This window comes from Rhinolophus hipposideros (assembly GCF_964194185.1).
Source record: "Rhinolophus hipposideros genome assembly, chromosome: 9".
Lineage (NCBI taxonomy): Eukaryota > Metazoa > Chordata > Mammalia > Chiroptera > Rhinolophidae > Rhinolophus > Rhinolophus hipposideros.
The window spans coordinates 22,897,074-22,910,338 of record NC_138055.1 but is presented as its reverse complement, the minus strand read 5'-3'; the positions used below and the strand labels follow the sequence as shown (position 1 = coordinate 22,910,338).

The 13,265-nt window shown below is 49.5% G+C and overlaps 1 protein-coding gene across 1 annotated transcript in view; it reads right to left on the bottom strand.

Moving 5' to 3' along the window:
• Window positions 1-12,407, bottom strand: part of NTF3 (neurotrophin 3) — a 65,050-nt gene extending 52,643 nt beyond the window's left edge. The window contains exon 1 of the mRNA XM_081060239.1: window positions 12,169-12,407. Within this exon, the coding sequence (XP_080916365.1) occupies window positions 12,169-12,186 (18 nt within the window). The 5' untranslated portion in view covers window positions 12,187-12,407. The remainder of the gene's footprint in view (window positions 1-12,168) is intronic.
• Window positions 12,408-13,265: the final 858 nt, after the last annotated feature.

The window sequence follows — 13,265 nt, the reverse complement described above, 5'->3', positions numbered from 1 at the left end:
AGAACTGGTGCTCTCCCTCCACGCTGGTTTTCTTGGAAGAACTTCCCTTTCTGTCACTATCGCAGCCCTTGCTCACTGTGTCTCTTTGGATAAGAGTCCCAGATATCATTGTGCCACAGGAAAGCACATTAAAAAAAACCACTGGAATCCTTCTCCAACCCTCTAACATTTTCTTGTCTCTCTTTGTCTAAAATTGGACCTTCCCTTATGGCTCTCTCCTTGACTGTGCCTCTGTCAAGTGGTCCCTTAAAGAATTCAGGAGACTTGTGTAGACAGACAGTAATTTTATACGGCAACCCTAAAAGGAGATGTAAACAGTGAATGCGGGACTGGAAAGATATAGTGCTGATGCGTAAAGAGCCAAAAGTACAAGGGAATTAGAGTGACAAGCTGAGGTCTCTCCACCAGTAACCCAAACCAAGTTCAACTTGATTTCCTAGACTTGCTAATAGACCACAATCTAAAATAGCTTTCTCTCTTGTTCTCCCAACCTCTTTCTCTCTCTCTCTCTCTCTCTCTCTCTCTCTCTCTCTCTCTCACTCCCCCTCCTCCTCTCTCCCTACACACACACACACACACACACACACAGAAAAGAACCTCAAATATACACCGAAGATTTCCTTGGTGATAATTTAAAAACTAAGAAAGAGAGAGAGAGATAAAAGTATGAGAATGAGTGATGAAAACTTTTTCCCATTTTCATCCACAACCATCAAAAAGTCTCAGTTAAAAAACAAACAAACAAACAAACAAACAAACAAACAAACAGACTCCATAAAGCAATGGTAAAATGTATTCTAACATGAAAGAATCTTACACTTGGGCTATGCCCAGCTAAACTACTACTGCAATTTCTTTTTGGGGTGCCATCTTTGACTGAAGTACTATGCAGACAGTTTTTGGAAGAAAGGGCCAGGTGATGTACAGAGAGAAGCAGCATGGCCGACACCTCCCGAAGCCATTCACCCCCTGGTATTTGTATAGCACCTGAGATTCCTCTGGGGAAAGTCTCTCTCTCCCACTGTGTGTGGAGTTGTCAAGATAGGACCACACCTTGAGGTGCCCTTCCCTGCATGGGACCCTAGTGGGACTCTGGCGCTATTGCTCTTTGACAAGCTGGAACCAGGAGCCACCTCCTATTGCGTGTGAGTGTGGTACCCAATGCAGAATCAGGGATGGAGGACCCTCAGACAGCAAGACCCACAGCTTTGGGTCACAGGGACAGGGGTGGGGGTCGGGGGGAGGAAGGGGTTGGTAGACCTCAGGCCTCCTAGGTCTTGGAACTCCCAGTAGAGCCCGTTCTACAACGTCATACAGCTCTCTCAGGAGGCTCTCACGGAACCCTGGGGTTGCTAACAGCAGACCTGAGTCAAGCTGCCCACACTTGTCTTTCCCAACCACCCAACCTGCTAGGACTCCCCCTTCCTCCAAACTCCCAGAGCCTCTGTGGTCCCTGCCACTCATGTGCCACTTACCGGACACATCCTGCCCCACCCTAGTGTCTATTTCTCCACAAGTCTGTCCTGAACTTCCAACTAGAGTGCAAGGCTCACGGGGGGAGGGCCATGCCTTTCACCTCATGGTATTCCACGTGGTACTTAGCACGGCCGTTCAGGAGGATCAGGAAAGACATGAGGCCCCCTTAAAATGACACTTTTGTTAAGCAGATAAGAAAAACATCTAACAGATGTGCTGTTTCTGAAAGGCTCCCTCCTAAATTCCAAAGAAATTACTAAATAAGGACCTGATGTCTATTCTATTTTTCCTGGTATCTGAACCAATTAAAAACAGGATGTGAAAAAAAAAATGACATGGAGCTCACTAAGCAGGAGGGACTCAGAGGACAGAAGTGGACAGTAGATGGCAGTCTGTCTCTGTGTCAGAAGTGGTCACAGAGACAATACACTGTGCACTGAGGCAACAGTGAGAGCTTAATGCCACACACAGACGTGCCTGTCTCCGCAGACTGCAGCCATGAGCAGGAGACTTCTGACAAGCATACCTGTGAGCACACACACCTACACATCCAAGCCCCAGCACCTTTCCCAAGCTCTCCCCATGAAGAATCAAGGGCACACATCACAATGGATTCTGAGATGCTCAGAGACTTGGTCTGGCATTGGGAATGCAGGGACCAGAAAACCACTGTCCTGCTGAAGTGAAGACTGGACACAGAACTTTCAGCTTGCTGTTGGCCAGAGGATCCTCCATCGTCATTCACACTAAAAAACAATATTCACTACAGTTGGGACCCCTGCATTTGACATTCCATGCTCACACTGGACCTCCAGAAGCACAATGATGTAACCCAGCTGGTCTCCCTCAACAGCAACTAGACCTTCCTTCAGAGCTGCAGCATTCACTTCACCTCTTCTCCAACATCTAGCAGAGGGCCTGAGACTTAGCAGGTTTCAATGGGATGCTTACTGAATAATCTTCAACCATGTGCTTTCCGAGTGCCTAGACATAAATTGCCATATTTCACGTGCAATGACACCCAATTCCCCTGTGACCAAAAGCCCAAATTTACAGAAGACCTAAGCAAACTAAGACATGGGGGAGAGGGGTCTCTAAAGAGACAAAGAGCAGCCTTTCCTGGAGAGCAGGCAGTGAGCTTCATGACCTCAGGCCTGGGACAGAGAGCATGGCTTCGGACCCTTGGCAAGTGCATCACCTCTCTGAGCCCGGACTCTTACCCCTGCACAGTCTGGACTCACTATGGCCTGTCATGCATTCATTCACCCAACACATTTCTGTGGCAGACACTGATCAAGGTGCTGAGGGACACAAAGATGAAAAGCTGAGATCCCCTTTCTCCGCAGAGCTCATGTTCTATTGAGAAGATAGAAATGCAAATAAAACTGTCCTTGCTAAGTGGTATCACACAGGGAAGCTGGGGAAGGAGCCCCAGGCTCTCTGGGGAAGGCAGGGGGGCTTCCCAGAGAAGGTAACGGTGAAGCAAAGATGTGAAGGATGATGCCCATAGCCTTGGTGGAGATGGAGGGGAAAGCATTCTAAACACAATGGGCACACAGAACATATCGTCCAACGCAGTCTCAAATTCAAGAACAGATGTATATTCCTGTCACTCATATCGTTCTGCAAGGGACATTTCCCCTACACTGAAGTCATATCCTCTTATGGAGCCATCCATCCAGGTTTTTCTACTAATCCCAAATTTGCATCGTAAAAATGATGAGGCAGGAAAGACCTTAGGGATCACCAAAGCCCATCACTCTCTCACTTACCACACAAGAAAAGTGAAACCTGGTGTAGTTCAGGGACTCCCCTAAATGCACAGTCTCTGGTAGAGTTAGCAGTAGAGTCTGGACTCCTTGCTCTTAGTTTGGGATATTTCTGATTTAGCTTACTGAATTCAGCTACCCACAGACAATTTTATCTCACACAAATCTCTCCCTATGCTCCTAACTTCCAATCCAAGATATGCCACAAATCTGGCAAGCTTGCTTCTTCAGCACGTTGTAAACACGCACTCATCCATATGCTCAATAAGTTAGCTGGCACCACATAACTTAATTTCTTCCTCCTCCTCCCCTCCACATTTGTGTCTGTAAGTCCTCCAGACCAGCGGGGATACCTGGAAGCCCCATGCCTGGGCCACAGTAAGGCTTAGGAACCAGCAGGATCACAGAATGTGAGCTGTCACAACTGGCAGGACCCACTTGACCTTCTAGTGAATCTAAGCCCTTCCTTTTCTAGAAGAAGAAACAGAGGCCCGTGAAGGAAGAGTGATTTGCTGCAGGCCACACAGCTAGTTTGAGCCCTTTGCAAAGAGAAGTGTGGCAGGCTGTTTGAGGTAGCAAGCTGGGTGTCAGAGGAGCTGGACTCCTTCCCAATCATGGACCACACTTATTGGGAATCAGGTGATTTCCAGAGCTGCATTTTCCTCTTGAACTCAGTGGAAGTAGGGGACGTGCCCTGTGAACCATCAAGAGTAGATCTGCTAGACACAGGATAGAAATAATCCTGAGAAAGTGAAACATATTCCCTAAGGGATCATTTGGAACCAGAGGGGCAGATATTTTTAAATGCCGGGGGCTTAGACATAGACACAGGGCGGGGGTAGGGAAGTAAATTGCAAGGAGCTGGCTATCGTCAAAAAATAGTAATAGAAGGGCTATGTTATCTTATAAAGAAGAAAAGCAACACATTACACATGAAAAGTTGTTCTAAACAAAGTATAAACACATTTTTTTGGAGCACCTACAACCTCGTGAGCATTAGGTTAGTGTTGTACATTTATTTACACACTGCAATACCTTTAGCAACAAAACATCTTTCTCATGAATTGCCTTGAAGATAAGTGTGCATAATGGTGGTGGGGAAATCAGTGGAGGGAGAAAGAAGAACAAGAACCTTCAGTGACAGCCTTCACAGATAGCAACATGCACCTCCAAGCACCCTTCTGCTTCCTTACCTCTGATACTGCCAAGAGAGAAGGGCATGCAGCAGGCATGTCCCAGGGCTGGAGGGCACTACAGCTGCTCTGCTCTGCATCAAACAGAGCCTGCGGGGCCCCAGTTCTTAGCAGCAACCCCTGCCTCCAACCTCTCAGCACAAATATCTATGTTCACGTTGGCCCTGGTATAAATGGAGGGAATTTCTTAGCCTATCAAGGAAAGCCACTTTACAAATTCTGAAAAGCCCTCATGGTCTCCATTCAGATTCTCTTTAACTTAGTTCTATGCAACTCTTATCACAGGGCTCAACAATGCTGGGACCTACCACCTACCGTAGGTGTGTGGTTCAAAACCAGATGTCCAGCTCCAATCTTTTTCGGGTTTACAAGGAGGCCACTGTGGCTTAAATCAATATCCCCATTCTGAAGGGCAGATGCCCTTGTCAACAGAATGGGGAGTAAAGTGGGGCATGCAAATGGGAGCTAAGACAAATCTGACACATGCTTGCCAGCAGGTGGCTAGAAAGCAATGTTTGTCTTTCAAGTAAAAATGAATCTTCCAGTGGAGCAGGCTACCCTGAGGGGTGACAGACTTTGCAGAGGACAATTGAAAAATCTTCCATCTGGATGACATACAATGCAGAAAACAGAATCTGACTGGCAGGTGATGGACTTAGGATGGCCACCGGCTTCAGGATAAAAAGCCAGCACACCATCTAGTTGTATAAGCATATTTCTTAACCTCATGTGACCTCAGTATCCTCATCTGTAAATGAGATTATTTGGGGCATTGAGATAATGCCATGCAATATTTGTAATCATACCCAGTAAGTATGCAAATATTAACTATCATCATCATCATCATCATCACCATCATCATCATCAATCATCTTAAAGGTGGGTACTTATCTCAGTCAGAAACACTGACACTAAAAGACATTCATGTGGAAGCTGGATGACTAATTAGCATCAGGCCGACCAGAAAGCCAAACCCAACCCCTTTCAACTCTGTATACACTGTGCAGGCTAAGCCAACTTTGTGAACATGCTTGGCCAAAACAAAACACTATGGCAAATTCTTTGCATGCCTTTTTGCCTTTGACTCAGCCATTCCCCAAAGATACAAAAACGGGAGCTCATTTAGGGTGTGCCAAAATGCACTTCAAGCAACGCATACTAGCACTGTTTGAGTAGGATGGAGGGACTACTGTAGAATCCTAGGATGGTAGGCTTGGAATGGGACTTGGAGATATTCTAGTTTAAGCCCTTCATTTACAGATAGGTAAATTAAGGCCTGGAGAGAATATCCAGGGTCTCACAACAACTGATTAGTGACAGAGCTCAGTCTCAAGTTAGGTCCCCCACCTCCAATTGGCAGGCTTCCTGCTGCCCCATGCTGCTGAAGACTTTCTGCTGCCCCATGCTGCTTAAGACCACCTTTGCCTGGAATCTTTTGAGATCAGTAAGCTACCATTTACTCCACAGCTCTGGCCTTGAGCAAGAACCTTAATCCTTTACAATTCTTTCTGACTGACCAAATCTATAAAAGATCTGGGGCTCAACAAATGTCTTCTCTGATATACTTCTAAAAGGTGAGCAACCACAACAGACCCCACCCAATCTCACTTCAAAATCTGTCCTTCTCCAGCTAAACCACAGGTATAGTCAGAGGTTTGTCCTGTGGGGATGCCAGAGGCACAGACAGCCTCTGGTGGCTCCTAGTGAAGATTGCTTGAGAAGGACCACAGCACAGATGAGGACATGACACAGCCAATGCATTCTGACCACCCAGGGGTGCATGCACTCTCCAGCCCCTTGGTATTTTTAGGTAGAGTGAAAGGTTGAGCTATGGAAAATGATCAACTACAGAAAAAATACTTTAAAGATCTTGGGCCATCTACATGTGCTTTCACAGATTTTTAAGTGAGTCCTCTGAAAGGTTTCCTTTGCCCAGCCTTGGTATTAATAGAAATATGCCCAGGAAAGAGTGGAGGTCCTATCCACAATGGCCTCATACTTAAATCTCACACATCCTCCACCTCCACATAAAAATGATCTAATAGAAGCTGCTCCCAACTTTTCCACAAGCTGGCGCTTTCACAAGAAGTACTATGATGACAGCCCAATCTGAGCCAGATCCCCATTTACCTGTCACCCAAAGCATAAGCTCTACAAATGCGTCCTGCCCACCCAGGGCCACTCTGCTCACGCGTCATCCCCCCCCGTACACACACACACCTCCCATGCTCTCCTCTCACTCTGCACACGCCTGTCCATGCACAAAGTACATCTACAGACCTTATCAGCAGCACCACATGGGGCTTAGGCTTGTCTCCAGTAGAAGATTTGGTCCTTCTCCAACAAACTCAATTTTAAATAAAACTAAATCTAAAACCCTAGCAACGGTCATTAGTTCAACCCACCGCCAGAAACTGCCTGCCTCATTAAAGAGTAAAAGAGCAGCTGGTGAGGTCTTGAAGCAGGGTGGTGGGTTTTAAAGACCTTCTGTGTCGGCCTGACTCCCCTCTCTCACTTCAGCCAACACGTGGATTTACATTCCCTCTTTCGGGGTGGGACTAACTGCTCAGGAAAAGGTTTGGAGCAGCCTGGAGCAGAAGCTGCCTGCTCAATTAATCGTCCTGAATGGAGGGGAAGAGGAGAGGCCTGAATATGTGATCCATCTGGGAGTGGAATTGCAGAGATGGGAAATGTTATGTAATTAAACTTTGCTGGCCTGTCCTGCCTGGGGAATGTGAGACCCATCAGCAGTGACCTCTTCCAATCAACTTAATTGGCCCAATCTCGCCAAGAAAAGCAACAGAATTGGTTTAGTGCCTCATGGAAATAGCTTAGCTCCTGACTATTTATGGCCACTGAACTCAAGGATGGGAGTCTGACTGTGAGCCAGGAGTTGACAGCATGTGCTGACTTCTGGGACGACTCGGAGGCTTCAGTGGGTTTCCTTGCCCTTCTGTGCCTCCATGTCTGTCTCTGGGGAAAGTGGCTGTACCAACTTGCAGTACTGCATGCAGCCTTTTCACATATCTAAAGGCTGTTGCCTACCAGGGACCCATAGTTAAGGGAAAAACAAATCTTCATAGTAACCCAGGATGGCTGGGCTTTGCTCCTCTTTTATTCAAATATGCCAAGGATAATTACTATTTTCTGTGTTCTCAAAGTCACATTCATTCTGGAGTTGTGGTCTGCACAGCTGTTAAAGAATAGGACAATGGCTGTCTCTGATAATTAATAACATCGAGTTTGGACCACCTTTCTTATGAATAGTTCAAAGACCTTTTATGAACACAGATTTCCATCAAGCATAATCCAGGTTTGGCTACCTCCATTTTATGGATGAGTAAACGGAAGCAGTTATATAAAGTTCTACTTGCACAGTGGGTAAGCAGTAGACATGCAGAAGGCATTAAGACTATTTCACCAACTTGCCCCATCATGGGGAAGAGGTATAGATCCCATTTTACAATGGTTCACATACATGCTAGCGCCTGCATTCGATTAGACTTCATCTCAGTGTAAAGCTTTGTGCTCCGACGTCAGCTCACCAAGCTTTGGTTGGGGTGAAACAGAGTGAACTTTGCTCCTCACTGAGATATCACAGACATTGCCATTTTATTATACAAAAGGTGAAACAAAACAGAGGATCAGGAAAAAAAAAAAAAAGAAACAGAGGATCAGAGAGACGAGAGAACTTTCCTGAAGTCACACTGCTCCACAGGGGTAGAGTGGGACTAGAATAAGGCATTCTCACTGGGGAGTCTCCCCCCTCCACCACACACCCTTAGAAATATCTACCACCAGATCTTCTGACGAATGGTCAAATCCTATGTCAGTTCTCTCTTACATAAATGAATTTCCCCTAAAAATAAGGCTGAACGTCAAAATGGTACAGCTATAATTTCATGAATTCAAGAATGTCACAAGTCAAAAAAAGTCCCCCCAAGAATGTGCCCTCATATGATTAGAGCCTAATAAATGAGGTTTCCTGTCACCTGGTTCAGACAAGCAAGTACGTGCAGCCAAAGCACACGCTTCTCCCTGCTCTGATCTAGTTACCTCACTAGTGGTCAGGGCATGAACCCAACCAACCTCATGCTCCTCTCACTTCCCGAAGGCTCCCGAAGCCTACAGACCTTCTTTTATCTGTACCTTTTTTACTTAAGACGCATATCTGAGCATCCAAGACAATTTTCATCCTTCCCCAGACACACAGAATTCCTGCAAAAACATACATCCAACCCCTCACAGGAGCCAGAATATATACCCTTTTTGTTCTCCTAGCTAGGTTTCTCCTAGTCACTTAACTCCAGCCCCATTGTTGTGTGTGTGTGATATACACACATGCACATACACTCCAGGTTAGTTTTATACTCATGGCCCAGAAAACATCAAAGACTAACAAACACTCCCTCATCTTCCCCGATCACTGCTTCACCCTTCTCCAGGTCCACATAGCAAGTCTTATTTCTGCTAATAAGTAGGCACTACACACTCTCAAAGTCACTCTTCATTGGGGACCTGCATTCTGACCTAGACTGTGGCACCCCACCCATCTCTGTTCCCAGCCCACACCCGCTACAAGAAACAGTGATTCGCTTTAGCTCACTCCCAACACACAAAACTACACACCATCCCTATCCTTACACCCTCTTTTTACAAAACCACGGATATATTTCAAGACAGCTTCCCTTTAGCCCCCAAGATCCATAAACATCTCGAGAAACTGAATTATAGTTTTTGAAGAAACCTCAACTAGCATCGAGCTGGCTTCATTCCTCCTGACAAAATCGCTGCAGTGAGCTGTGCCCCAAGAAAGAATTTTTTCCAGGGCACGGCTCTACGGCTCAGTACTCAGCAATGGGCTGAGAATCCGGCAGTCATTCCACAAATTTTAATTGATGATCAATATTAATTGACAGTGAATTCCTCTATTAAATAAGAAACCCATTATACAGCATCATATAGGATGCATTTCTGCCACTAGGTATGCAAAACATTTCTTCCAGCACTCCACTCCCATGCACACATCTTCCCTGATCCCACTGGGTGCTAACACACAGGACTTCTCCCCTTAAATTCTCCCTCATTCTAAGCCTTTTCCAATTCCCTGCTGTCTGGGGAGCTGGGGAGAGATAGAAGGCAAAAACCTTCTATCCCAGCATCCTTCCCGACCAGTCTTTCCACAATGAGAATCCGAGCCCACACTTTTCTATCCCCGGTGTATTCCAGTGTCATCCCAGCCAAACTTCCCAGTGTATACTCATCAAGTTCGCACCCTGCTCTCCTCAGATAATCTTTCCCCGCCTCCACACATATCCCTTTGGTAATCCTGAGCCGCCCAGCCTTCCATACTCGTCCACCTTTCACTCCCACACACAGCCCAGCAGCCCTCGCACACCACACCCACTGCATGTGTCTGTGCAGGCATGCACAAGCCATCTGTCTTCAACACACTGTACCTCTCCTCCTGCTCTAACACCCTTCGCAGGCACAGATTTCTCATTAGCTACACCTATGTTCCCACATGCTCTCATCTCCTGCTAGTCACACACATGCCCATCACACACACTCCTCAGAAACACCTCCGCTGCACACAGGGCACAGGGGAGCTCCTGCTCTCTGGCCGCACACACCCGCCCCGCCCCCATGCACACCCTCAGGCAGAGTCTTTCCATCATGAACCTCCTTCCCTGAGGGAACGGGGCATCCAAGGGTCTGGAGCTGACCTCCATAGGAATACAGACCCCGTTCTCACAGAACCAGTCTTCCACTTCTAGCTACAATGCAGTCCTCACCTACACACCACCTACTGCACCCCTGTCTCCCCGTCCTCCTACTTTCCTCCAACACTGTTCACAGAGCCTTTCTTTTCATCTCTCCCCACTTCCAAAGTCGTACCGAGGTCTCAGTGTTTAAGCCCAAGGCAGAGACTGCTGGATTTTATCCCCTGAATTCTACCGCTCAACTTTCTTTGTGCAACATGTCAGGAAAGAATTGGGGGACGGAGGACAGCCTGAGTCTGAAGGAGGATTTCTGAGCGGGGTGAAAACAGTACCCTCGGAAAAGTTCCCTCTATGTTACCACTGTCTCCCATCCTGACGTTTAGGGCAGAGGGCTTAGATGTTTTTCTTGCTCTGTATTCTGTAGGTTGGGAGAGGGTATTTCTTTATTTAAAAGCAGGTAGCCCAGCACCTTCTCTAATCGGCTGAGTTGCAAACATCAGACTCCAGGAGTGACACCCACCCCCTTTTAGTTCCGCCCCCCCCGTCCCCCTGCTCCCGCCCCCTGCTCTTCACACACATAAACAAGTCCACGGGGCGCAGTCTCCGAGCTCTCCAGCTGAGCCTAGCGCTCAGGCTGCTTCCAGGCAGCTGGCTCCGCTCAGACTCTGAACCTGCCGCCCGCCGCCAGAGGTCGAGACCAGGCGATCCGGTTCCGTGTTTTTCTCCACCTGGAATCTCCCCGAGCCACGGATCCAATAGAGGGATCCTCACCAGTCGGCGCAGGGGTCTCAGTTCCGTGCGTTTGAAGCGCAGATGAGGAACGCAGCAGACAAACTCCCCCAACGAAGCAGCTCCTCCTCGCCGCGCACCCACTCGCGCCCGAAAGTAACAAGCAGAGTCCTCTTCCCCACCCCAGGCCCTCTTTCCCCGAACTTTAAACTCCCAAGCGCCCCAAATTTCATTCGGAGTATGGGTAGAACTCTGGGACAATGGAGCAAGTTGAACCTTTGTGGGCCCTTTTAACTCCGACCTAGCCCCGCGGGTTCCCGGGTCTCCCAGCTTCCCACACCTCCGCCTCAAATTCCTAGAGCTGGCTCGGAGAAACCTCAAGGAATTCCCCAGGGATGGCCCGGCCCGGGTGCCCGACGCTCCTCGGCGGGGTCGCAGATGCTCCGCCCGCGCACGGAGCTCCATCTGCGCAGAGACGAAGGCTAGGGGTAGCTGTGGGGTGGGCGCTGGCCAAGACCTGCCCGGGGTGTGGGGTAGTTTCCGAGAAAAGCTTTCCGCGGAGGCAGGGGGCTCCAAAGCAGGTAGTCCGCTCCGGGCAAGGAGTCTCAACTCCCCACACTGGGAAGCGAACCTCTAGGTCCTGAGCTCCGAGTCCCCTCCCCCAGCCCACGCCCCGGCCGGGCCAGGGGAGGCGTGCGGAGAACTCCTGGCGGCTGGGAGCCCGCGCGGGGCGCGTGCCGGGGAGTGGCGGCGGCACCTCGCCTCTTCCTGCCCGGAATCTGTCTGCCACCCCCTTTTGTTACAGGGTGCGCGGGGAGCCTTCTCCGCAGGAGCACACGCGTGTGTTGGGGAGTTGGGGCGGGGGGGTTGGCGGTTCTGCTGAATCCTTTCCCTGCCCTTCCATCGTCCCCATTTCCCCTCGCCTCCGCCCCCCGTTTCCAATCCAGGTCCCTTAAACCTGATCACTTTCCCAGATATTGGGTGGTTTCTCGGGCAGCCGAGGGATGAGAGAGAGGAGGTGGGGAGGAGTGTGAGTGTGTGTGTGTGTGTGTGTGTGTGTGTGTGTGTGTATGGGGGGGGGAGGTGTGGTTGCGCTCGGCCGGGGCTGATTCCCAGCACAAACTTCGGGGAAGGCACAAGCCCGGGAAAGTAGTGCAGCGCGATGGGGGTGGGGCGAGGTGCGGAGTTGGAGCCCCTGTGTTACTCCACTAAAAAAAAAAAAGCCCACTAGGCCCCCCAGCCCCGAACCTGCCTACCAACGCGCCCGCCTCCCCTTACCGTGGCAGAAGTAACCATGGCATCCGTGTGACTGTTTCCAGGGACGTCGACATGAAGAGAAAGGTAGACGAAAGCTGGGTCATTCAAAGTCTCCCCCACCCCGCCGCCGCCACTACCCAGCACGGGGAAAAACAGAAGGAGGAAAAAAAAAAAGGGAGAAAACTAGTTGCGCCGGGCTCTCTCGCGGGGCCGCGCGCGGAGCTGTTCGGTAGGGAGAGGAGCCTTCAACTCTGAGTCCCGTGAACATAATCTGCGCGGTTATAACCAGCCAACCCAGCCAGATGGCTCCCTGCTCAGCGCCTTAACCCCTTACGCGCCACGCCGCCCGCCCCCGCGCCCGGCCCGCGGTGACTCGCCGGCCTGCTCCCCAGCGCCCCTCAGACTGGGTTCTGGGGGCCAGCGAGGGGACGGGGTCATTTCTCCTAGCCCTTCTTAAAGAAAAACACAAAAAACATTCAAACGAGTAATCTGCTTCAGTCTCCCCCTTGATTTCTTTTTTAGAGACCCAGGAAAAAACGAAATAGTCAACTTTTCACTATATTTTACATGTTAACACCTTCAGCTTGTCTTATTTGTTGTTTTTCTTTAAATTTCCTTTTTCTTTTTAATAAAGACGTTCTTCACTAGGCAGAAAGGCCTCTCTTGCCCCCTTTCTCCGGGCAGCTTGGGTCTAATGTGAAAACTCCTGCTCCAAACCTTAGACCCTTTCAGTTCCAGATCTCTCCCCACCCCCTATCAAGCCCACCCGTCACGCCTTTCCCCCACCCCCCAACACGAACACGCCCAAGGACACTCGCTCCCCAGCGAACTCGCTGCTGCTCGTGGGGACCAGTACCCTGGGCGCTGTGCAGAGCGTCGAGGGAGATCAAGTCAGAGAGGTATTGGGGGAGGGGGGGTCTGGGGTCGGGGGACCAAGGGAGGGTGTGCGTGTGCGTGTGTGTGTTTGCGTGAGCTTGAGCGTGAAGGGAGAGGAGGATGGATCGGAGCCTCCCACTTCACCCAGCCTTCCAACTTCTAAGCCCCTTCGTCCCAAACTAGGATCCGGCGCTGCGACTGAGCACCCGCCCGCCCAGCACCCACCAGTGTGCGCGCGGGGA